The 27,168-nt window shown below is 40.0% G+C and overlaps 2 protein-coding genes across 2 annotated transcripts; one reads left to right on the top strand and one right to left on the bottom strand.

The window, feature by feature from the left end:
- Nucleotides 1-1,910: 1,910 nt before the first annotated feature.
- LOC132307170 (laccase-4-like) lies at nucleotides 1,911-6,933 on the top strand. The gene is made up of 6 exons (XM_059804858.1): nucleotides 1,911-2,058; nucleotides 3,981-4,132; nucleotides 4,739-4,983; nucleotides 5,176-5,304; nucleotides 5,525-6,445; nucleotides 6,534-6,933. The coding sequence occupies exons 1-6, from the start codon at nucleotides 1,972-1,974 to the stop codon at nucleotides 6,662-6,664; spliced, it is 1,665 nt and encodes a 554-aa protein (XP_059660841.1). The 5' UTR covers nucleotides 1,911-1,971; the 3' UTR covers nucleotides 6,665-6,933.
- Nucleotides 6,934-8,318: 1,385 nt separating this feature from the next.
- Nucleotides 8,319-25,749, bottom strand: LOC132307171 (uncharacterized). Its single transcript, XM_059804860.1, has 9 exons — nucleotides 25,502-25,749; nucleotides 25,208-25,412; nucleotides 24,085-24,175; nucleotides 13,179-13,324; nucleotides 12,473-12,716; nucleotides 11,837-11,941; nucleotides 11,562-11,744; nucleotides 9,565-9,766; nucleotides 8,319-8,980 (listed from the first exon to the last, which is right to left on the bottom strand). The coding sequence occupies exons 1-9, from the start codon at nucleotides 25,659-25,661 to the stop codon at nucleotides 8,496-8,498; spliced, it is 1,821 nt and encodes a 606-aa protein (XP_059660843.1). The 5' UTR covers nucleotides 25,662-25,749; the 3' UTR covers nucleotides 8,319-8,495.
- Between the last annotated feature and the right edge of the window lie 1,419 nt (nucleotides 25,750-27,168).

Below are 27,168 nucleotides of genomic sequence, written 5' to 3' on the forward strand. Positions count from 1 at the left end.
TTGGGTTAACATCTCAACCATGTCATGTACCCCACATCATCAACTTATACTCTTCTCGATGGAAAAGAACATGTGTGGTCATTACCATGCTAAATACAGCTTACATCAATAAATTAAGCAAAGCAACAATTGTCCCGTTTAAATTAATTACGCATCATATTTATATTAGCATGTAATTACTTATTCAACAGATTAAAATGGCTTACTTAATTACTTGTCTAAACCTTCTTAATCGAGTACTTTTATGATAATCATTGATGACCCTTGAAATGATTGGGCCGGCCTTAAATAGTCGTAATCATTATGTATTTTAACTACATAGTTGTGGATATTTTAAAAGGGTAAGGTATATAGTTCAAATCTTTTACCATAATTATCAAATTTAATTGTTGCATGTGTTGACTTGATTCATTGACGATGAAAATTTTTGCTACACTTATATTACGTTTGGTTAGAAGGGAAGGATCGAGGAAAGAAATATATATAGAAGAAACTTTTCTTGTTTGGTTCGAGAAAGGGAAGAGCGGGAGGAAGCTACGCATCTCTCCTGGCTCATGTTTTTTTAAAGATTTTTTATCCCTTCAAAATTGAATGGAAGAGAGAGAGAATGAAAGAAAAAATACTCTACAAATATGTAATACCAATTTTAATCTTTATAACCTCAAGGGAGTTGGTCTAGTTGGAAAAGACTTGGACTTTGATACCTCACAAAATATCAAGTCTTAGGATTGATTCGTCCTATGTACAAACAATTCCTTAAGGTCACGTCGGTGGATATTTTCCGAGCTTTACCCGATTCGTGTGTGAGGAGCCTTGCATGGGTCCCGTGAATTAGTCAGGACAAAGCCCCTACTGTCCGGAGCTCGTTCATACACTTATAATAAGGGTATATTGGTAAAATTATATATACAAACTCGTCATTTTATCTTTTCAACCAAATAAAAGAAAATTTTGTGTCATCACATCTATCATTTTATATTTAACCAAACAAAAAGATAGTAAACATGCACGTACATTCCTTTCCTTAGGATATCTCATTTCTTCCTCCTTATCTCCATTTCATTCATTTTTCCAATGCTCTAACCAAATGGAAATTTTGATCAAACTCCAATTCCAAATCCAATGCATGCATTGTTTCAGCACCGTCAAACATAGCTTTAAGTACTTTTAGAGCAGCATACTACGTGAAATAAGTTAAGCAACCTCTTCAAAAATTCCAAGTTTATGAAAAAAAAATAAATGGTGTAAAAGTTATAAAACAGTTTATCTACTACTACCTCTGGTTAAAGTTAAGTAAGAACTTTTTCATTTGCAAAGTTGGATTTGCTTACCAACTTTGCTATGAGGGACTAAAGTATCTACACTACTTAAGTGGAGCTTTCTGTTACATCCAACTGCTTCTTTAAGTTTTAATTAGAATGTATCAATTGAACTCATTAACCACTCACATTACACACACACACACACACATATATAAAAGCAAAGCGAAGTGAAAATTAGTTGGTCCTGTTTCACTATTTGTCTGGAAAAGTTGGGGTTTGTTTGGTCATGTTAGCTGGGGTTTTATTTGTAACCAAACCATTGTGGTTGGACCAACCCAATTCCTGACCAACGACCTAGTCAGTTTAAGGTACGTGGTACCAAAAGCTAGCTATAGTTCATATATATAACTTAGCTTTAAAAATTATATACGATCCACATTAGTTTCATATATATAACTACTTTATGTAATTCACAAGAAAGAAACCAACAGTTTCTTAATTTAATTTATTTATACGTAGATCTTACCTCTCTACCATTGTTCACACCCACCTAACAAATTAAAACGACATTGCAGCAGAGACCACCACTTCACTACTTATATATACAAGGTCATCTTGTGTCTGTCACTTGCATCTAAGTACAGAGTACTGAAAGTTCAAAGAATATTGTAGAGAGAGAGAGAGAGAGAGAGAGAGAGAGTTTAGAGAGATGGCGGCATGGATTCGCGTCTTGGTCCTGGTGGCTTGTCTGCTTCCATTGGTGGTGGAGTGTAGGGTTCGTCATTACAAGTTCAATGTAAGTGGCATGCAATGTTCAATAAACACCTTGTAAGAAGTTCAATACAATGCTATTTAGAAGTTAGAACGCAGATTCAAGCGTTTCTTTTCTCATGCATTTCGGTTTGAATTTTCTTTTTAAATAGTATATAGTTTGTTAAAGATATACTTTAATGCATCTAAAGGTTACAAGTGATTTTGTTAGAACGTGACTTTAAAAATCAATTTTCAGAAAACAAAGTATATTTGAAAATCGTTTTCTAAAAAAATATATATATAGAGTAAAACGAGTTCTCCTGTCCATATATTTTTTTTTCCTTTGAAAGGATAGAGAAAACAATATTTAGAAATTAAATTATTCTTTCGTATCCTTGCTTTTACTTTTCTTTCCCTCTAGAATTAACGACTCCATCTCTTTCTGTTTTTTTGCTTTCATTTCATTTTGATTTCTTATTTAATTATTTAAACATAGTTTAAGATGTCATGTTCTGAAACCGATACCCGTCCCGGGTACACTAAAAAGTAAGAACTTATTTAGCTCATTTTTTTTTTTTTTTTTAGAACAACCAATAAAAATTTGTTGGATTGACAATTTTTCAAAAACACTTTTCTAAAAACTAAATTGAAATGAAAACATGTTTTCAAAAAATTATTTTTTATTAATTATTTGAAAACAATTTTTGTTTTTTAGAGTTTTGAGAAATGTTTCCTGAACAAACATACCTAACTTACGCCATTGCAATTTCTTGAAGCTGTTGGCATGTACCAAATCACTATTAATTAAAGTTCTATTAAGAACATAGAAATATATATATATATATATATATATGTATGTATGACAAGTAAAAAACTACCTTGCCCCTTCCATACACAACACCACAGTTGGCCTTTCATTGAAGGGGTGGACGTCTTTTTCTCCTCTTGTGAGGAGTTCCTTGTTCATATTTGCACGCTCATGCACACGTTTAAACATTTGTTGTTGTTGTTATACTTACAATATTATTCTTGTATTTGGGATTTTTGTACTATTTCTTTTACGTTGGATGCAAGATAACCCATTGATTTTTGCCAAAAAGAAAAAGAAAAAAGTGTAGCCATATAATATTGAAATGTTTCTCGAATAGACATATCAACTGAAAGTCTTTTTCCGGACGACTGCTCATTACGGAATAAAAAAAGTACATGTGGTTAGTGTTCATTATTTTTCAATTAATTTAGTTTTCTTATTAAATTAAGAAATCAAAGGAAACCGATCAATTGGTCTTTGCAGAGACGGCCCAATTTCAAGTTGGGTTGCGTCTTTTTTGTGATTCTTTTCATTCCATAAAAATGAAAAATGAAAATAAAAATTTAAAAGTCCAACAATTCGGATTTATTTATATGATTTAGAGTTGATGTTATTATGATATCATTCATATTCATACCATCATAATGACATTAGCATTATTCATGTAAAAATTAATAGAACCCTATATCATTAGGCTCAGTTTGTTTTTCTTTGGAAAAGATTTTTCTTTTTATGGTAAAATATTATTTTAATTTTTTATTTTCTTTATTTTGCAAAAGTCTAAATCGGGGTTAAGATTGAATCCATCAAGATAAAATAATTTGTCAAAAATTAATGAGTAAATTATTTTTATTAAGTTTTTATATTTTTATCTTCGTATATATTTTAAGACAACCAAACATCAAAAAATTAAAAAATATATTTTTTTAAAAATATTTTACATCCAAACAAAAAAAACCTTACTAAAAAAATAAAAAATAAAAAATAAAAATCCAATGAAATTAATCTATGGTCTACTCAGCCGGTCTAACCCTCCTAAACTCTTGAATCTTGATTAATGGAGTTAAACTAAACTAAGAATTCCAGAAAAAAAGAAGAAATATTTAGTATTAAATTTGACGAGTTGTGACATTTGCTGACCAACATACTTACAGGTGGTGATGGCAAACGCTACAAAGTTATGTTCAAGGAAGCCCATAGTTACAGTGAATGGGCGTTTCCCAGGTCCAACCATCTATGCCAGGGAAGATGATACAGTGCTTGTGAAGGTCGTTAACCATGTCAAATACAACGTCAGCGTTCACTGGTCAGTATACATATATCCTTTGAAAGAGGGGTTAAAGGGCTATTATAATTTACACTTTAAGATGCTTCCGTTAAACGGGTCAGTGGCCTAGTGGTACCAGGCTCCTACTTTTCAAAGGGAGGTTAGGAGTTTGAGCCACAATGGAGGCAAGTGTGCGTGAGTACCAATTAGGAAAAAAAAAAAAAAATGCTCCTGTCTCATTAGGGTAGGGTAATATGTACACAGTGTTACTTCTGTATAGAAAGACTGTTTTCGATTTTAAACTCGTAACCTCCATATCATAATAGTATAATTTTACCAGACTACAAACAGAGATGTCACAAAAACAATCTCCTTATCCTGTGTCGATAAACTTAGTGAAACAAAAAGAACCGGACCATTTGATCAGACTTCACCATTACATAGAAAACACCTAGAATCAAGTATATCACACACTTTTCGGAGCTTGATCACCAATTCTCCGAAAAAGGCAAAATGAAATTTTACTCTACAATCCCTCAATTTGATTGTCGAGTCGATATGTCTGTGACCTTTTTGTTCTAATACACATTTAGCTTCTTATTTTCGTTGATTTTGAATTTTTTTTTTTCCTCCTAAAATGAGCAGGCATGGAATTAGACAGCTGCGAACGGGTTGGGCAGATGGACCGGCATATATTACACAGTGCCCGATTCAGCCTGGCCAAAACTTTGTGTATAACTTCACCATTACCGGCCAAAGGGGCACTCTCTGGTGGCATGCTCACATCCTTTGGCTCAGGGCTACCGTCCATGGTGCTCTTGTCATCTTGCCCAAGCTTGGTGTCCCATACCCTTTTCCCAGACCCCATAAAGAAGTGGTTATCATACTAGGTGAGCACAAGACTGTTATATATATATGTGTGTGTGGATGTCTCCTAACTATGTAGACGAGTTTTGAAAATCCTGAATACGAATAGTGTGCAAAGTGGATAATATCTGCACAGCATAGTGAATCGTTTTAGTTGAACTTGTCTAGAAGAATCATTGGAATCTCGTTTTCTAATTTGGTTGTTCAACTGGTAGGTGAATGGTGGAAATCAGATGTTGAAGCTGTGATCAATGAGGCGACGAAATCAGGGTTGGCTCCAAATGTTTCTGATGCTCACACCATCAATGGCCATCCAGGGCCAGTCCCAAATTGCTTGTCACAGAGTAAGGACCTACATGGCCAAAACTTTAAGCAAAATAAAAGAAGATTTAGGCCTCTTTATTTTCCAAAGTAGAAAGCACTTCTTTAAAGCCAAGGAAAATATAGTTAATCTCATTGAATATGCAAGTTGACTATGACACCTTGTTTTATTTCCTAAAACTTAGAACAAAAATGAAAATTGGTAACAGATTTCATTGACTTTTTAACTTCTATCATGCACAGGGGGGGTCAATCTGCCAGTGGATCCTAGCAAGACATACATGTTGCGAATCATCAGTGCTGCACTCAATGAAGAGCTCTTCTTTAAGATTGCAGGCCATAAACTCACCGTTGTTGAGGTTGACGCCACTTATGTTAAACCCTTCAAGACTGACACCATTGTTATAGCACCCGGCCAGACCACAAATGTCCTTCTGACAGCTGATCTTGGAAGCGGGAAGTACTTGGTTGCAGCATCGCCTTTCATGGATGCACCAATTGCAGTTGATAATATGACTGCTACCGCGACATTACATTATTCCGGTACCCTCACTACCACTGCCACCACTCTCACTGCCCCACCTCCTAAAAATGCCACTCCAGTGGCAACAACCTTTACAAACTCCCTCAGAAGCCTAAACTCGAAGAAGTACCCTGCCAAAGTCCCATTAACTATTGACCATTCCCTTTTTTTCACCATTAGTCTTGGCGTTAATCCTTGCGCTGCTTGTGCTAGTGGTGTCCGGGTGGTGGCTGATATTAATAATATCACTTTTGTAATGCCAAAAATCGCTCTTCTTCAAGCACATTTCTTCAATATGCCCGGGGTTTTCACTGATGATTTCCCAGGAAAGCCACCGATAACATTTAACTTCACTGGCACACAGCCAACAAACATGGCAACCATGAATGGTACAAGGCTTTATAGACTTGCCTACAACTCTACTGTGCAACTAGTCTTACAAGACACTGGAATGATAGCCCCCGAAAACCACCCTATCCATCTTCACGGCTTCAACTTCTTTGTTGTTGGAAAAGGAATAGGAAATTTCAATCCCAAGAAGGATCCGAAGAAGTTCAATCTGGTAGACCCTGTTGAGAGGAACACGGTTGGAGTCCCCTCTGGTGGGTGGACTGCTATCAGATTCAGAGCAGATAATCCAGGTAAACCAAGCTTTCTTATGCATTTGGAGTTGCTTGAAAAAACTTAAAAGTTATAGTAACATCTGTGGAATTCTGTGTGTGTTTGTAGGGGTTTGGTTCATGCATTGCCATTTAGAGGTGCACACAACATGGGGACTGAAAATGGCATTCGTCGTGGACAATGGCAAAGGCCCTGGCGAATCAATTCTACCACCTCCTATAGACCTTCCCAAGTGTTGATAGAGATTATTAGGGTTCCATACCAACACTTCTCTATAGTATTTTGTGTTGAAGAAAGAACGAGGACAGGAAGAAAGCAAGCAAATGAAAAGGTAATATAAAAAGGAGTCAGCTAATAAACAGAGTTCTTTTGGGCAAGCAAAATGTGATGCTCAGAGTTGTACAAAAGCAGCCAAATTCTTTGTTTTGGTTATTCTTGGGATATATGTTTGATTGTATTTATACATATATTGATAATTGAAGTTCCAAAAGATATTTTTAGTTAACAATTAGTATGTTTAATTTTGAGCTTTGATGATTTATAACTGTTAAAGGCCATCTAGTCCCTTTTCAAGTCTCTTCCCAAACTCATACTAGTTTTGGACTTTTGGGTAAGAAATTATAGTTCAACTTTAAAACATCTTGAATAAGGTTAAGCCAACCAAAGTCAGCAGCAAGAGGCTAAAACCTAATTTCATTATCCTCCACAAACTCATCTACTTCCATAAATGAAAACTTTTTAGTAAAACCTGGAGTTTGAATAATTTTTCCACCAGCTTCAAGCTGACATTTACTCTCTTTGTTCGAATTGCATTGTAATAAGTGAAGGTCAATAATTCAAGAGTGTAACCAAATTGAAGAAAAAATATAAATAAATAAACAAGCATGAAAAGATATAAAGAGTGACTGATGAACATAGCTAAGACTTAAAACCACTGGGGGAGCGAAGACATAGTGAATCTGATTCACCCTACCTCCGGGAGCTGGAGAAGACGTGAATTGATTTACAAAAACCGGCCATTACCTATGATATCCCACTTTGGTCTGCATGATCTTACTGATGAGCTGTATAAGCACAGTTTCATACTCTGGTTTGGGAATCTGGCGGGCTCATCATTCGACTGGGAGATCCTCTCTCTCCTTATCTATTCCTCGTGTACTGAAGGGCTTTCTCTCCTCCTCCAACAATCCATGCATAGAAATTTGACAGATGGGGTGAAAATTGGTGGAAGAGTAACTCAAGTTACTCATTATTATTTGCTGATGATGCAATATATTTTGCACGGTTATTCCTTCCCACGTGTCTCAATTTAAGTTCATTTTAGAGGAATATGAAAAGATTACAGATCAGCTGCTCAACTCTGATAAAACAAGCCTATTCTTCAGTGCAAACACAGGTCCTCAATGAATCCTCAACTTCTCAGAAGAGGGTTGGCAGAACCGTTATCTCGGTTCACCATCTATTCTGGGAAAATCCAAACTGGCCTCTTTCAAGTTCCCAGGGGATAATCTATCTGCCAACATTCAAGCCTTAGAAGGTGAGCTCTTCCTATCCGTGGCTGGCAGGGAAGTATTGCTCAGATCAATTCTTGTGGGCTGCAAAAGGACAGTGGGAAGGCAAAATGGATTGGCTGGGAAAAGATTTGTGACTTTAGGGTGAATGGATGTCTGGGTATAATAGATGTGGCAAGCTTTAATCTAGCTCTTCTAGCCAAACTGGCTTGGAGACTCGAGTGCGGTAAGAACTCAATGTTCTTCAAGATGAAAAACTTTCCTGAAATTCATGCTCACAGCAATGAAAAAATGGGGCTTTAATGGGTATATTTCACCAGCAACCTAACAAGCCAACGGCCCCCAAAGATAACGCCAAGCAAGCACAATAACATCAACAATGTAACAATAAATTCCGAGAATTTATATAGCATAATGTTTTTAGATCCCAAATACAATGTGCAAATATCTCCCAATATACACTACATGAAACATACCATAGCTTAGTTGGCAACTTGGCATAAGAAAATAACAACAAATTTGGTTGTAGTACACTCAACAGTTTAGTAGCACCTTCTGTCTACACCTTCTTGTTGGTTGTCAACCCAAAGCCAAGGGGAAATAGAGGGTCATATGTATTCTCCCCAGCATGCATTGGCAATTGTTCGACCCTTTTAAACCATGTCATTGGGAGTAGTCCTTTAAACTCGTAATCACCAAACACAACATCTGCAATTCCCCCTCCCTCGGTGCCAGGCAACCAAGCAGCAACAAGAGCATCTATCTTTTCCAAGAGCCATGGCTCTAAAACTAAGGGCCTTCCAGAGATCAAAATCACCAATGTGGGAACTCTGTCAGCAACTGAGCTAATCAGTTCAGTTCCATTAAAGGGAATTTTAAGCTCCGAATTGTCACCCTCTGTTTCAGCATATGGAGCTTCACCCACAGCTACAATAGCAAAAGTGAAATCTTGACCTGCAAAGGTGTCTGGTGATGGATTTTTCTCGTATATAACTTCTGTTTTGTCTCCAACTGCTTCTTTAATAGCATCCAAAATGGTGGTTCCTAAAATGTCAATGATCTCATGAGTCATATGTTAACAAGCATCAATAATGAACTAACTATACAAATACACAAGTTTGTCCCCAATAAATTTTCAAAGTTCCAACAGAGTTCAAGTATGACTATTGTGTTAAAACTCTGAATCACAATGATCCCGAGTAAGAGAGTTTGGCAGGGGCCTAATAGTCAATCCTGGAACAGAGAGAGCAGGGAGAGAGAGAGAGTGGGGGCAGGCATGATGTTGCCTGCTGCCTGTTTCTCCAGATGTGGAAAGAAATTAAGATACTCAAGTGACAGTTTTAGATCCTTTGACAAAAAGCATGCATATTTCCATAGATAAATCATGTCATATGCTTGTACACTACTACACAAAACCAGAAAAATATTATGCAAGCCCTAATCTTATACTACACAGCACATAGGAACGTGTGTTTGTGTGTTTGGGGGGCATGAAGACAGTATACACCCTTATCACCATCATCATCATCAAATGAAACCATGTCAGGTGAATCGTAACTTTATTTTTAGAATTAACAAATTTCCAATATTAATTCTATGTCGGCCACTATTGTCACATAATTACATACCAATCGTAATTCTGCCACTGGTTCCCTGCCAAGTAGCTGTCCATCCTCCACACTGATATCCAAGATCATCAGCATGACTTCCAGTAAGGAGAATTCTTTTAGCATTCCTGTCTAATGGAAGAAATGGTTTCTTTGAATCCTTTCCATTCTTCAGCAGCACTAAGGACTTGCGAACAGCCTCACGTGCTAGTTCTCTATGCAGCTGAGGAAGTATACAGATAGTAAAATACTTATCTCAGAGTCATAACCCCAGTTGGGTATTAATTAATAACAGTATCTCCCAAAAAGGCACTAACCAATTATATAAGGATGCTACATGACTCAGCAGACAAGTATATACTACTAGTTTATAAAGGAAACAACAAGTACAAGAACTAATTCTACAACCCAATATATATTGGGATTCCTTCTGCCTATAGTTTAATGTGTTTTTAGCATTCGCAGGGGGATTGTTCTTGTGGTATTCAAGTATGCTTCAATGACCAAAACACCCCCAAAATCAACGGTCTTACCAGTAGTTTCCAAAATACATTTTCATTGACTTATTTATTCATAGGCATTGGGATTTGACTCCTGGCAGTCACTCCATAAATGCCTCCATGTCCCCAAGTTACCATTAGGCCAATACACCAGTATAGTTGTCAACAAACCATTGCCCTAACTAAATGGTTCCTTTTTAAAAGGAAAAAAAAAAAGAAAAGAAAAGAAATTAATCCAAATGCAGTTAGAGGATCAAACACCGCTCTTGATGAAGATAAGATTGCAGTTGATGGTGATGTATAGACTATCTTTTCATTTTTATTCGAAGCTAATGCAACGGAAGCATTAACAGAGACCTACTGCTGTTGCTACTAACATTTTCAGCCACTGATCTGGCCACCACAGCTCGTAATGTTGTAGTAGGAAATGGAAAAATGAAAAAAGAATTGGAATGACCAAGATAATTCCATTTACATACATAGAGATATCCTCCTGATACTTGAAGAATAGTTTGTAGTCCTAATAAGCCTACAGAGGCAAGCTGCTACTTTCCATGTAAAGTCAGGATGATACAAACTGAGCATGCACGGACATAGACAAAAAGAAGGAAAGTGGCTACCCCAGCGTAATTTGGAATGTTATCGATCTCACAACCAAATGCATACACAAACACCGAATAACAATTGCCCATAATTCTCTTAAACCTTCTACTATTCGAGGAAGAAAGGGGAATCTTGATTACTAAGAAAAATGTTACACACAAAGTAATCATTGCTGTGATGACAAATTATAAACAGCAATTAAATCTGGAAAAACTAAAGCTGACATGGATGGAAATATGGAACAGAAACGTGCATTATGAGAAATATCAAAAAAACTGAACAATTTAAATTCAAAACAAAAAAATCAATTAATCTGCTTATACACAAAACATTCTAACAACTACAAGGACTTTATATTCAAATTTAAAAACCATACGATGCTAACATAAAATTTCAATGTCTTGAGAAAAAGTAAAAATTTAATTACAACTCTTAAATTCCTAAATTGGAAGCCTTCTTTTAATTACAACAGATCCAAAATGTATAAATGAGATCCATAGGGGTTCAGCTCTCCTCTATTACATTTCACTTCTTTAATTCATCGATTCCTTTCAAATTTTACCACTCCAGTATCTAAAGACTATCGGAATCTACCACTCGATGGATACAATTGAGCCAAACGGCTATACCAAAAATCCAAGTAACAATCCATTTTTGGCCATCTAATTAGATGCTCCTTATTTTTAATGGATTTCAAATGACTCTAAAATTTTAATTAAAATTCACATTTGAAACTCATGTGATCAATCTGTTCTTTTGCACAGTCAACCAAATGAATATGGTCCATCATGTAGCACATTTCTGATCTTTTCTACTGAAGATGATGTTACGACAATTTAAAGGAATCGAAAATGAATGGAGCAAAATTTAAATGGAGGGGAGCTGGTAGGAAATATATTGAATATGGGAAGTTACCTTGCAGCCAACCATATCTAGCAAAGATCTATCACTCAGGGGATGTTCAAAAAGTCCAGCAACAAATTTTACTCTCAGGATTCGTTCGACAGCATCATCAATTCTGGCCATTGATATCTCCCCTGATTCCACAAGATGCAACAAATCCTCCAAAAACAATTCATATCGATAAGGTATCATCACCTGCAAATTTTCTTAGTAAGAAAAATAGGAGACATGAATTATGTGAAAGAACCTTTCTAGTTTGGGCTTTAAACGAAGAGTTTAGTCTCTACCATGTCAATTCCAGCATTGACAGCAGACAGGATGCAGTTCTGGTAGTTAGATCCACGAGGCTGGGAAAGTCGGTCGAGTGCTTCTGAATCAGAAATTACAAAACCCTGAAGCAGAAAGTTGCCTGAGATTTTTCTATTTGTAATGCACTTTAGGGTTACAACAATTACATTATCATAAGCGAACCATAAGCTAAATAGTTTTTTACCAGCAGTACAATGCCTTAGTAGATCAATCAAAAACAAATAAGGACAAAACAAAACCGGAATTCAGCCATCTTGTTCTAAGTTCAATAGTAGACTTCGTAGTCATATCTCTCTTTTTTCATAGTTGAAACTCACACACCCACTTCCCCCTTTGGGGACTTGAACCCTTGACCATCTACTTTAGAAGGTGAGGAAGTACCACTAGGCTACAGCCTATGGTGTGGTGACTGTGTAGTTGTATCTAAGATGCACTAAAAATAATATTAACAAAATAAAGAAATAAATAGAGAATGAAAAATGGAAAAAACTTAACTGTGACAAATTAATTTCTATATTTGAAATTTATGCCCAAATAAATAGCAAACATAATCCAGAAAAAGAGAGAGTATCATTTCAGAGTTTTTTGAAAATATACTAATTTATCCTGATTACCTTAAATCCCAGCTTTCCTTTCAAAATTTCTGTAAGAAGGAAATGGTCGGTGTGTAGTTTGCTTCCATTCCAGCTAGAGTAGGATGCCATAATAGTGCAAACTCCCTGAGCAATACAGTCTAGATAAGGTGCCATATGGACTCTCTCTAAATCATCGTATGATGATATGGTATCCCCCTCATTTGTACCTTTGTCAGTACCCCCATCTCCAACGAAATGCTTGGCACATGCCAATACATTGTTTCTGGAATGAAAGAGGTGAATCAGAGCAAATAATGAATTGAAATAAGAACATTAACTGCCAATAGAGAAATCGGGAAGAAATGCTGAGCCAGATCATGAGAATAAGTGTAAAACGGAGTGGATATAAAGCTGGTAGATAGAAAATGAAATTTCATACTGATAACATCAAACAATGTATAAAAGAAAGTGCCACATAATTAATTTTCAGCCTAAAAGCAAGCTCCAGCAAGTAGTAGTTGGAGCCCGATTCTACAGTGCTGAAAATTTTAAAATCTAGATATCAGTTTTTTTCCTCTCTCTCCCCCAATCAGTATGCCTTTCTTAGTTTAGTTTGCTGTTATAACTAGATTTGAAAAGACAGTTAATAATGAAAATTTTAAATTATTTAAACAATACAGATGCAATAAATTGAATCATGGTAGCAGCACAAATAGAAATATATAGAAGGATGGATTCTCTCTACCTTCCAGCTAGAAAAGGGTAGTCTTTTGGGTATCCATGGGGTGGCTGTCCCTGCAAGCCTGTAACCATGGAAGTCATCTTTCTAACAATTTCAGTGTCTTCACTGTAACTCTCATAACATCTTCCCCATCTGGGATCTCTCAATACCTGTCAGAATCCAATCATATTATTAGTAAGACAACTATTGATCAAGAATTGAAGATACAAGAAATTCCTTCTTCCACTCTCTCTCTAGAATTCCTATATCTCAACCAAAAAGATCCCCCTTTCTTTACCTTACTCCTCCTATTTATAGAGATTTACAAATGTCGATGGACTGCTGGATCTAGGCCCGTTCCTTCATGAGTCCCGGTCCTCTTTGATGGGCCTATGCGCGTTCGGCCCATATGGTAGTACCTTTTTATGGGCCTGACCCACCTGTACGGACTCAATGCCGCGTTTGCAAGTCATATCCGGCCCATGTCCTATCGGGCCTCCTCAACTGCCCCCATAATTACCCCTTGTTTAATAAGGGGGTAATTATTGAAGGCGTCTCATCATGACGCTGACGGCTCGAGAAACCCACATGGGGGAACGGACGGTCAGATCCAGAATCAATGTTCCGGGGCTCGATGAAGTTCTCACCTTCCTGACGCTTCGGCCCTCGGGTCCCCCTCGCCTTTATAAGGCTCTAGAATGCCACTCCATGCCTTTTTACCGTCTCCATCATCAGTCAAATCTTTCTCTTTTTAGAACAGCGCTAAGCTTTTTCCGGTGAAATCCTTCAAGAGTCGTTCTTCCAGAGGTCTTGCAGTGCTCTTTGTTGCTTTCTACCTCAGAGGTTAGTTTTGTTCCTTTTTACTTTCGGCAGGCTTCTTTTTACCCCTTTTAGATCCTTCAAACACTTCCACCATGGTTGTAGATCTAGATGTTCTTTGTATGAGACTTAGACTTCCTGACAACATCGAAGTTAGGGTTTGCCCTAAGGATGTTAATATTATGACCGGTGCCGGCCTCCTGCCCGGCGAAGTTTTATTCACGAACTTTCAATTGAATGTCGTTAGGTTCCCTCTGCACCCCTTCTTTAGTTATGTCTTCAATAGACTGGGGATATCCCCCCTGCAGGTAAACCCCAATTTCTTTAGAATCATATCCGTTATGCTTCTGTTGATTTGTGACAGAAATCTGGACCTTGACCTCATAGATCTTCTTCTGTGTTATAAGGTCAGTAAGATCCGAACTAACGAGCCCTTCTACCACCTCTACCCGTTCGAGAAGATGTCCATATGTACGGACACAATAAAATCTGAAAAGGGTTGGAGGGATAACATCGTGGGCATTAGTGGGGCTTGGTCTTCGCCGGCTGCAGAGGGTTACCCAATCCCGAGCGCCTTTGGCGTCTGTTCTGTTTCCTCATATAAGAAATTCAAATCTCACAAACATGATTGCCCCTGCGAAACATGCGTTCCCCGCTTTTGTACTTTCTTATGCCGTTCCTTAGGAATACCTTGTGATGACTTGAGCTACAGTGTTTGCAGGGATAGGAGTAATTACTTGAAGAAATACGTTCTGAACGATATTCCTTCCTGCTCAGACCTCCTCACTTCAGACAACCTCCTAGCACTCTCATCCCTCGGCTACAACATGAGCAGGCTTCAAATTCCTTCTTTTGGCAGGAAGAAAAATACTCCCCCAGCCACTCCTGCTGCTGGGGCAACCTCCTCTCCAGCATCAGCCTCTTCCTCAGCCACCATCTCTAACACTATCCCGAGCACGGTGGCTATTGACTCTGTTGTCAGCACCCCTGCTGCCAACCCGAGCGCGTCCCCCCAAATTACCACAGCCCCTGCTGCCGCGGGGGGCTCTCGGGACAAAGAACGAGGCAAAAGGCCTCATCCTGACAGTGGAGTCGATCCTGAGGGGGAACCTCTCATAAGAAGGACCCGGGTCTTCAGGCCGGGTGCTCTCTTGCATCGCCCGGTCAGAGCTCCTGCCCCCTCCGGGCCTATTGCAGCTGGTGCCTCTGCTTCTGCTTCAGGCTCCCCTTCTCTTCCCACCTTACCACCATGGGCCCCTCGGTACACCCGAACGGATGGGACGTTCGTGAAACCGAACGAGACCATGCTGAGGGATGGCCAGACCGCCATGGCGTACTATAGGAGCATGTGGACTCCGAAAGACCTTGAGGCGGCGAAAGGCCTATCCCAGAAGGATGTGTTCAGCCGCTTTCCCCAATCTGCCATGGAGGTGACTTTTATTTTTCAATTCATGAATTCTCTCATATTATTTGGTCTTGCCTTCGCCCGACCTGACTATTGGCTTAACCGTTATTAATGTACATCTATGCAGACTTTGTTCGGAATGATGGCTATGCAGAAGCAGGTAGAGATGGGGAACGCCAGGGCTCGTAAGTTTTCTGATAGCCTGGAGGTGGCCAATAAAGAAAACGACCTTCTCGCCAGCAAGAATACCGAGGTACTGGCTCGGCTTGAAAAAACTGAACAAGAGAGAGATGTCCTGAAGAAGGAGAACGACTCTCTTCAGGATGAGAAGGATGCCCTCCAGCTTGAAAAGAGCGTCTGGCAGACTGAGCGTGATTCAATCAGAGACGAAAAGGCAGAGCTCCAGCGCCTTCTGGCTGATGAACAGTCTGCTCGGATGGCTTTTGAGAAGAGAGCTCTAGACGAGCGTACCGCTCTGATTGATGCAATCAGCAGAGTGAACGGTGGGATGCTGGCTCTTCATGCTCGGTTCTCAAGGGTCGGTGCTCTTAGATATGCTCAAGGATTCCGAGAAGGTTTCTCCGACCGAGTTCCGGATGAGGGACAGACCAGCTCCACTCCAGATGAGGTCGACAAGGATTTAGGGATCGACCCTCTGGGGGTCTATGTTGACCCAGAACCCACCGAAGCGGAGCGCATATTTGATGAGTGCCAGGACATTGCTTCCTCAAGGATCATTACAGCTCCTCCTACCGCTCTGCCTCTAACCGCTCCTCAATCGTCAACTGTGGTACCTCCCATAGCCACTGCTGACGTTGACCCCCAGCAGAACGATTCTGTCATTCATCTTGATTCCCCACCTCGTGAGGGTGAGACGGCTGATGGGACCGAGGAGGCGGGTCGGCACAACCAGGATGCTGTCGGTACTGAGGCAGCTAGCTAGGACTCCTCCGGACTCTTCGATTCCATACTTTTTTGTAACAATGTGACTTGAATATCTCATTTTTTGTAAACTCAATGCCTATTAGGAATGAAATGACAGAACTCTTTTTCCCTTTTTCCTTTGTGTTGTGCTCTGTTCAACCTATTTTCAATACATATATACCTTTTCTCTCTTTTCTTTTATATTAACTTTGTCGTGTGCTTGTTTATGGCAAATGCTTGGCGTTCGGCTTATGGTGCCAGCTGCCACTTGTCTTGCTTAAGTGCCTGGCGCTCGGCTAGAATGCCACTTGCCACTTCGCTTTAAATTTTTAGCAAGTGTCTGGCGTTCGGCTTGTGGTGCCAGCTTCCACTTATCTTGCTTAAGTGCCTGGCGCTCGGCTAGAATGCCACTTGCCACTTGGCTTTAAATTTTTAGCAAGTGTCTGGCGTTCGGCTTATGGTGCCAGCTGCCACTTATCTTGCTTAAGTGCCTGGCGCTCGGCTAGAATGCCACTTGCCACTTGGCTTTAAATTTTTAGCAAGTGTCTGGCGTTCGGCTTGTGGTGCCAGCTGCCACTTATCTTGCTTAAGTGCCTGGCGCTCGGTTAGAATGCCACTTGCCACTTGGCTTTAAATTTTTAGCAAGTGTCTGGCGTTCGGCTTATGGTGCCAGCTGCCACTTATCTTGCTTAAGTGCCTGGCGCTCGGCTAGAAAGCCACTTGCCACTTGGCTTTAAATTTTTAGCAAGTGTCTGGCGTTCGGCTAATGGTGCCAGCTGCCACTTATCTTGCTTAAGTGCCTGGCGCTCGGCTAGAATGCCACTTGCCACTTGGCTTTAAATTTTTAGCAAGTGTCTGGCGTTCGGCTTATGGTGCCAGCTGCCACTTATCTTGCTTAAGTGCCTGGCGCTCGGCTAGAATGCCACTTGCCACTTGGCTTTAAATTTTTAGCAACCCATTGAAGAGGAAAGTTATTTTTGTAAACTTCAGTAATTTGCACATTCATACGTACTTGATTGACAACAAACAACATCCAATTAAAGCCGAAACTTAGCTTTTATTGGTAGTACCTCTTCAGAGACGTGGCGTTCCAGGGCTTGCTGACCAACCTTCCCGCCATGGTTTCCAACGTATATGCTCCCTTGCCTATGACTTCTGCAATTCTGTATGGGCCTTCCCAGGGTGGCATCATTTTTTTGACTATCCCCACCTTTCTTTTCAGAACCAGATCACCAGGGGCAAAATCCCTGTGTTTCACTCTTTTGTTGTGACTATTCGCCAATACTTGTTGATATGATGCTAACCTTATAGCTGCAGCGTCCCTCCTTTCGTCTATCATATCGAGGTTCAATCTTAACATCTTGTCGTTCTGATCTCGACTCCATGCTAAGCTTCTGATAGTGGGGACCAAGTGCTCAACCGGTATAACTGCCTCGGTACCATATGCCATTGCAAACGGGCTCTCCCCAGTCGGCCGCCTTGGGGTGGTTCTGTAAGCCCATAGGACGTTCGGGAGCTCATCCAACCACTTCCCTTTATGGTCTTCCAGCTTCTTCTTAATGCAGGCGAAAATGGTTCTGTTTGTGATTTCTGCTTGTCCGTTGGCCTGAGGATGGCTTACTGCAGCCAACTTCTGGTTGATTCCATACTCCTCCAGCAGCTCTCTTACTTGCCTGCTGTCGAGGTTCGTGCCATTATCCATGACTATTGATCTTGGAACGCCGAAACGGCAGATAATATTGTTCCAAATAAATCGTCTCACATGAGTCTGAGTCACGCTAGGATATGGTTCTGCTTCCACCCACTTAGTGAAGTAATCCGTGGCCAGTAACACATACTTGTTCTGAGCTCTTGCAATTGGCAGAGGACCGACCACATCCATCCCCCATTGCGCGAAAGGCCATGGCGAGGCCATTACGTGCAATTCCTCAGGTGGTTGGTGGATCAATGGTCCATATCGTTGGCATTTATCGCACCTTCGAGAGAACTCCTCCGCATCTCTTGATATGTTTGGCCAGAAATACCCTTGTGTCATTGCTTTATGCGCTAACGATCTTCCCCCAGAATGATTGCCACACACACCCTCATGAATAGCTCGCAATACCTGCTGCGACTCCGCCGGGGTGACACACTTCAAGTATGGGCCAGAGTAGGATCTTATGTACAGCTGGTTATGCACGATGGCGTACTTTGCAGCATTCTTTTTGAGTTTCCTAGCTTCATCCCTTTGCATAGGCAAAACGCCATCTCGAATATAAGTAATGATGGGGTCAATCCAACTCGGTTCATACGGTATGACGTTGACTTGCCAAGGGTCAGAGTCCAAGGGTTCTTCGAAAATAGATGGCTGGGTCAATATTCCTACTGGAATCACCCTCGCCAATGTTTCACCGGAACTCGAAGCACTACATGCTAACCGGTCCGCATCTGCATTCTGTTCCCTCGGTAACTGTATGAATTCAATTTTTGCAAAGTCCTTGGCTTTATGCAGAACGGTAGAATGATATGCCCCCATCGTGTCATCCTTGGTCGCATACTCACCATTTACCTGCCGAACAATCAACTGCGAGTCACTATAAACAGTCAAACTTTTGACCTGTAGCTCTCTGGCCAACTTTAACCCATTCAGCAACGCCTCGTATTCCGCTTCATTATTGGTGGCTCGGAACTCAAGTCTGAGTGCTTGACTCAAAGAAGTACCCTCTGGGGTTTGCAGTTTGACCCCAATTCCCGCCCCCATCTGGTTAGAGGAGCCATCCACAAAAAGTTTCCAAGAGCCGCATCTAAGGTCTTCTTCCGTATCCTTGGAATCACATTCTAGCAGGAAATCGGCTACCGCTTGCCCTTTGACAGCTGTTCTCGGCTCATACGTTATGTCAAATGAACTTAACTCTATGGCCCACTTTGTCATTCTGCCCGATAGCTCTGGCTTGTGCATAAGCGTTCTGATTGGAAAAGTTGTTAGAACAGCTATAGGGTGGGATTCGAAATAATGCCTCAACTTTCTTTTTGCATTTACAAGTGCAAGTATCACCCGTTCAGCCTTTGAGTATCTTTGTTCTGCCTCTGTCATTGTTTTGCTTACATAAAATACCGGGTATTGCACCCCTTCCTTGCAACGAATCAGAACGGCACTTGTCGCGACACCAGATACTGCAAGGTACAGAAATAACTTTTCTTCTGGATCCGGGGCTGACAGGACTGGTGGATTCTGCATATATTCCTTCAAATGGGTCAATGCTTGTCGTTGCTCATCCCCCTAGACCTGTCTTCCATGGCTCCGAATCGTGTCAAAGAACGGCTTGCAGCGATCTGACAATTTTGAAATGAATCGACTTAATGCAGCTATTCGTCCTGTGAGGGCTTGCACTTCTCTGATCGTCTTTGGCTCGGCATTCTTAATCAAAGCCTCTGCTTGAGCGGGGCTAACTTCGATGCCTCTGCGGTTGACCACGTGTCCCAAAAACTGACCGGAACTCACACCGAACGAGCACTTGGTTGGGTTGAGCCTCATCCCATATCGCTTTAGTACATCAAATACATCTTGCAGATGTTTCAGATGATCATCCTTCTTCCTACTCTTTACCACCATATCATCAATATAGGCTTCCACAATCTTTCCTATTTGATTCTTGAAAATTTTGCTAACAAGTCTTTGATAAGTTGCTCCCGCATTCTTTAGTCCGAAAGGCATAACTTTGTAGCAGTATGTTCCTCGCTCGGTTACAAAAGAAGTTTTTTCTTCATCTGCGGGGTCCATAGGGATCTGATTATAACCTGAATAAGCGTCCAGAAAGGTTAAACGCTCATACCCGGTGGTGGCATCCACCATTTGATCAATCTTAGGCAGCGGGAAGCTATCCTTCGGACAGGCTTTGTTCAAATTGGTGAAATCAATGCATACTCGCCATTTCCCATTCTTCTTCTGCACAACAACAACGTTGGACAACCAATCAGGGTAGTGTACTTCTCTGATAAATCCCGCATCAAGCAGCCTATCAACTTCTTCCGCTATGATTTGATTGCGTTCTGGAGCAAATCTTCGTTGCTTCTGTTTCACTGGTTTGAAATTGGGAATGACATTCAGGGAATGACAGGATACGGAGGGATTAATTCCAGGCATGTCTAGGTGACTCCATGCAAATACGTCGGCATTGCGGGACAAGAAGTCCACTAGCTCTTGCTGCTCTTCTCTGGTCAGTCTTATTCCTACTCTGGTAGTTCGTTCTGGCCTGGACTGATCGATCTGCACATCCAGAAGGGGCTCTTCGGTCAAGTCAACTGACTCCTCCACCCTGTTTTGCTCGGGCGGAGGTTCCTGTAATTGCTATCTGGGGCTTGCCGGTCGGACGGACGCCTTCCCTTTCCCAGCATACTTTAGTGTGACGGAATAACACTCTTTGGCTGCAACCTGATCCCCCCGAATGTCTATCACTTTATTTCCATCGGGTCCGAGGCACCTCATGACCTGATGCAGAGTTGAGGGTACACCTTGGATTCTGTGAATCCATCCTCTTCCCATCAGGAGATTATACGAGGGGTGAATTTCTACAACTACAAAAGTTTCCATAAGAGCCCGTTCTGCAGCTTGAACTTCTACTTCCACCATTCCGACGGGCTCCACCCTCTTGCCATCGAACCCTAACAGGGGATTTCCAGTGGGCTTGAGCCTCTCTGGTTTAATCTCGAGCCGATCAAATGTGTCCCTCGGCATGACATTCGCACTGCTCCCGGGATCGATCAGAACTCTGCGTACCAAGCAGTCCGCCACTGTCAAACTGACTACCAACGGGTCTTCATGGGGGAGTTGAACACGCTGCAGGTCTGTCCAGTCGAACTTTATCTGCATCGACGAGATCTGCCGGTGTAGAGTATTCACACTGCTGACCCTTTTCTTCATCTGCGCCTGCCGTAGGCGCGCTCGAAGTAGCTCATCTGACTCTTCGCTAGGCTCGGGTCGACCATGGATAGCATTGATTATACGAACTAGTTGTGAATTGTGGGAGCTTTGTTTATGACTCCTTTTTATTTGTTCCACCGGTCGATTCTGCTCTATCGCCGAGCCTTGAACATAACTCGCGAACTCCCCTCTAGCTATCAACATCTCCACTTGCCTCCTCAAATTCCTGCATTCGTTAGTCTGATGACCGAAATCGGAATGGAAAGCACAATGTTTAGTCTGATCCCTCTGTTCGAGGGGTTGCCTAATTGGCAGTGGTGGATGAAACTTATCTTTGTTCTCCTGATATAGCCTCGCCAGAGTGACCTTCAGCGGAGTAATCAGCTCTTCCTCCCTGGACCTTTTTTCTGCCTTCCAGGAGGTCTGACGTTGCGGCTGAGCCTGCTTCTGCCTGATCTTTGCCTTGGACTTTTCCTCGGTCGACACGAGCGACGCTGTCCGAGCATTAGCTGCCTCCTCTTCTTCTAGGCGCACAAAGCCATCGGCTCTTTCATTGAGTTCATCCATAGTCGTCGGCGTGTTCACTACCAGACTGGTGTGAAACGGAGTTCCACGTGTCATGGCTAACTTGAAGGCTTGAACTGCTATAGAGGGGTGGCATTCGATCACCATACTCTTAGTGAGATTAAACCTGGTGAGAAAAGCCTGGAGACGTTCATCTTTGTGCTGTCTCATTGTGAATAGGCTCGAGATGTCCTTCGGCGGACGCTTGTTCCCATAGTACTGGCTTATGAACTGATCGCACAGGTTTCTGAAGCTACCAATGGAGCTCCTAGGCAAGTTTTTGAACCAGCTGAGCGCCGGTCCGGCTAGGCTTGTAGGGAAACATTTGCACATTAAAGAGTCGTTTTCCGTATTCAGGGCCATTTTCAACTGGATATGGTACACATGATCGATCGGATCGGTTGTTCCGTCAAATAGAATAAAGACTGGCATAGCAAACTTCCTTGGATGCGGGGCATTCAGGATCTCGTCGGTGAATGGTGAATCAATCGTCCGAGCTGCGGATCGGAGAGCTTCATTCTCTCTCTGGAGTCCAGCGGTAGCTCTGTGAGTTACGGTTCTGCCCTCCGAACCGCGATGAGTGATTGTAGCTATGGAGGGCCGGTAAGACGGATCGAACGACCGTTCCTCTATGAATCTCTTTGCCAAGGCGACGCTACTCGACGGCGATCAACCTCTATCGCTTCCTCTCGGTCGAACCTTTCCCGATGCGGATCGAAGGTTATGGCTTCATTCTGTCTAATCTGCTCATGTCGCGGATCAAGGTGAGTCGATCCTTCGTGATCCTCAACTCGACGAACATTTGGAGGCAAATTGTCCATCATCCTTTCATCACGGTGGTGAGCTGACTGATTGTTCTCGTCCTGCTCGCCTTGACGCACGATATTAGATTGAACACCTCCTTCACCGACCGGAAGTGGATGCAAAACCGCAGGTATTTGCTGATATTGCATTCCAGCTTTCAATTTTGCATTCTCTTTTTTGAGAGCTTCGATCAAGTTCATCAACTCCTCAAGCTTTGTTTGCTGGACAGCCTCCATCGGATTGGAGCTTTCACCTATCATTATTCCTGAACGGAGTAAAGGCATTAATCTCAAGTTCGCGAGTAGATCCGAGCTTCGTGAGTGGGAATTTTTCATATCTGGTTTCGAATTCTCCGAATTATGCTCACCGTTGACGAGATCTGAATTGTCTGAATTCTAAATCCGTCAGATCCTGCCACAATCGAATAACTCGTTGTTGCGTAGATCTGAAGCCACTTCTGCCAAAGCTTCAAGAACTGAAATTCCTCCAGAGTAGGTCACAATCGCTCAGATCTGGATCCAACTCCCAAAGATCGAGTCTCGATCAACCGAATTGGTCTGAATCCACTCGATATTCCTTATTGATCAACCAAACTTCCATGCGATTCCCACAGACGGCGCCAATTGAAGATACAAGAAATTCCTTCTTCCACTCTCTCTCTAGAATTCCTATATCTCAACCAAAAAGATCCCCCTTTCTTTACCTTACTCCTCCTATTTATAGAGATTTACAAATGTCGATGGACTGCTGGATCTAGGCCCGTTCCTTCATGAGTCCCGGTCCTCTTTGATGGGCCTATGCGCGTTCGGCCCATATGGTAGTGCCTTTTTATGGGCCTGACCCACCTGTACGGACTCAATGCCGCGTTTGCAAGTCATATCCGGCCCATGTCCTATCGGGCCTCCTCAAGAATAATTGCTTAGAGTGAAGGATGAAAAGCAAAAACAAATAATAGCGAGGTAAAAGAGTTATTTCACATCAATATAAATCAGAATTTTTGGTCAAAACAGGAATGAATTATGGCGGTTTGCAGATTTTGAACAGATGGGACTCTGTTCCACACATGTTCAGACAGACCTCAACACATTAAATAAGAGGAGGAATTACAACCATCCCTTTTTTCCCCAAGTTGTGTTCTCTTAACTAATGTTAACCTTCCCTTTCCTTTTGTTTCTCTCCTGGTTATGTTAAAGAGAAAAACAATAGGTAAGCACAAAGGTAAAGTACACAAAAGTGTTTGACTAAGCTCCATCCTTTTCCCTCCCCTTCTTTCTCCCCAAACAGATAAATGGTTTTCCCTACCAGCGAACCAATGAGAATTTCTGGTTTTCCCTTCCTTTCTCTTCTCTTCTCTTCCTTTTGAGTGGTGGTGAACCATACAGCTTGTTGCACTTATATATATGACTTATATTTTAAAAATTTAGGATCATTTTCAACCAATGTAACCAATTGAGACATATTGAACACGAATTCAGACAATGATGGATTGATGAATTGAATTAATGACGACTTACAGCCACACAGGGAGCAAAATTGTAGTGAATCCCAGTCGCCCTAACTTCAAGAGCAATTGCAGCCCCAATCCTGTGAGCCAAGTCTGCATCTCTGCAACACATTTCATATAATAAAGAACACTGAGAGGTGTTTCAACTAATAAGCAATGGCCATTTTTTTTGTTTGATTTTCTGAAACGGGAACCTTCAACATGATGACCTTTGTTACAGGAGGCTGCAAGATAAACCTGGTATAGGGATGGTAAAACACCAGCCCGTTCTTATGGAGGTGGTTAAATGGTTTTGGAATTGGAATGACCCGTTGCGTGGTATTTAAATTGTTAAATTATAATTTTGCCTTTATAATTTATTTTATATTAAGAAATAATAAGTATATATAAGCAAATATGATTCTATTTCAATCATTAGATATCTTTTGTATTATTTTTATTTGAGAATCTCTATGAATTTTATTCTAATTTTCTTACAGTAATATTAAATTTCAAGTTTTAATTACTTTAGATTTAGAATTTGAACCTTGTTCTTATTTGCATAAGGGAAAGAAAATTATAACCATGATTGAAAATTTGTTTATTATTTATATTCATTAGTTTTGTAATACAATTACTTCGTACAAAAATATTCTCCTAAATCTGTTCCCGTGTCCCGTTTAATAAAGGGTTTTGGCATGGGATGGGGTAGCTCGGCTAAACGGAGACGGATTCAATTACCGCCAAACCACACATAACATCTACACCAAGATGTTTTTTAATGACTTACCATTTTTACACTGAAGAGATAATTAAAAAAAAAAAAAAAAAATCAAATTTAATGTATATAAAAAAAATAAAAATATTTAATGTAAACTGAAACTCTTTAATGAAAAAAAAAAAAAAAAAAAACACATTTAATGTCAACTCTTTTAATGAAAAGTTATTTATTTATTTTTAAAAAAAATTTAGAAATTAGGAAAAAAAAACCTTATACTTTTATAATACTACATAGATATAGATATAATATATATATATTTAAAATATTTGAAAATTAAGAAAAACTCTTACACTTAAATAATAGTATATATAGATTAAGATGGAGATATAGATAACAGACGTATATATGCATGTAGAGAGAATGAATAATTTACCTGGTGGCTCCAAGACCAACGTTGTGAGGAAATATAGTGGCACCATAGACATTGTTGTTACCATGAACAGCGTCAATCCCATAGAACAGTGGAATTCCAAGCCGCGATTCGAGCGCTGACTTCTGAAAGCCGTCGACCATGTCCGCCCAATCGGACGGCTTAGCTTTCTCGAACGGTACACTACCACCACCGCTGAGTATACTCCCTGCACAACACGTATGTGTGTACATGTATATATATATATACATATATGCATTTAGAAATAGAGAGAGAAAGAGAGAATTAATTTAGTACCAATGGAGAGGTCTTTGATGGCGGAAGGAGTCGCGACGCTTCTATCGATCTGAGTCATCTGACCGAGTTTCTCTTTGATAGTCATTCGAGAGAGGAGGTCTTTGATTCTTGATTCGATCGGTTCGTTGTAGTTTTTGTAGATGCAATTCACGTCTTCCATTTTCAGCTTCTTCTTCTAACAACAGAAATTGATCTAAATAAAATGATTCTGATAAGAGCTTCACTTGTATTTGTTCATCTATATACTGCTCTCTCTAATCTTTTCCGTGATCGACACTGACAGAACAATATTATAAGGTAGGTAGATGTAAGTGGGACCCAAATTTTCATTTATTGTAAGAGACCCAACCGACATTAAACACGTGTAGCTATTCACATGGGTTTGCGCACTAATTTTGTTTTTCAACACATATTTAATAATTTTTCAATATTTAATTCTAATTTTTAACAAATTCAATTTAGTTGAAATAGATAAATTTAACTTGAAAATATATTTAACCGTGTTAAATAACTTTACAATACTATGCTTGTTCTTGCACAATCAATCATTAATGGCTTCATGACATATTCTTAGGTTATATTTTAATCATTTGTGATGGGCAAAAATTATTAGGCCAGTTTGGTTGGAAGAAATGAAAGGAAAAAAAAAAAAAAAAGCTTCATTGAGAGGAATGCTATATTGTGTTTGATATAAATGATTAAAGAAAACTGAGGAGTTTGGAGAAATATTAGTGAAGGACGAGTTTTGTTATCTTTAAAAAATGAGAAGTTTCTAATATCGATTTTACTTTTATTTTTACTATTTTTATAAAAGACAAAAGTTATAAAAATGGATATGATCGTTAGGTTAGATTATAATCATTTGTTAATAAAAAAAATCATAAGAAAGAATCAAACAAAAATAGCAAAGGGAAAAGTTTATAATATTTCAGGATAATATGATACTCTCGAGATTTTTAACTGTTGAATATGATGATAAAACTTACTTGATAAATGATCCAACAATTGATAGGCGGGATTCTATACTTTGTAGATTTTTCGTAGCGAAGGTAAGTAGTACGTGAACGATTTAAATTTTTATAACCTTATTGAAAATGAAGGAAAAAGACAGAGATTATAAAAGATATGTACCAACAAACAAATGGCCAAAATTAGTCTCTAAAGAATGGTAAGCAGAAGGTCATGATCATGGTACCAAATCAACAAAATCCACGTGAGTAAGGAACCACGCCAAATTAAACAAGGGTTAACAAAAGTACAAGTGAGAATGACGAGATAACAAACAGAGAGAACCAACTTCTGAGACAATTTTTATCTCTTCAGGAAGACAAATGTAATTGTAAGCACCTTCATTCTTTAACGAATAAAGAGACTACTGACTGAACTTGTATATTTTAATCGTATCACAAGAATTCCTGTCAAAATAAACATCATTTATTTAGATTTTGATGTCAATAAAGTTCTAACACTGTTTTAAAATTGAGTTCATATAATCGATTAAATTAATTTTAGGATTTTCATTTAATGAACAACAAATAAACTTTACATACATCTAAGAATATTTTTAAGCATTTTTATAGTAAACATTGTCTTTTGAAAATGTCCTAAAAGAAAGGTTCTTGCATTTTAGAAAAAAAAAATAAGAAAAAAATTGTTCATTCATTTAT

The sequence above is a fragment of the Cornus florida genome, unplaced genomic scaffold (assembly GCF_030987335.1).
Source record: "Cornus florida cultivar Cherokee Brave unplaced genomic scaffold, ASM3098733v1 CherokeeBrave_3.0.0_Hap2_Chr05, whole genome shotgun sequence".
Classification (NCBI taxonomy): Eukaryota; Viridiplantae; Streptophyta; class Magnoliopsida; order Cornales; family Cornaceae; genus Cornus; species Cornus florida.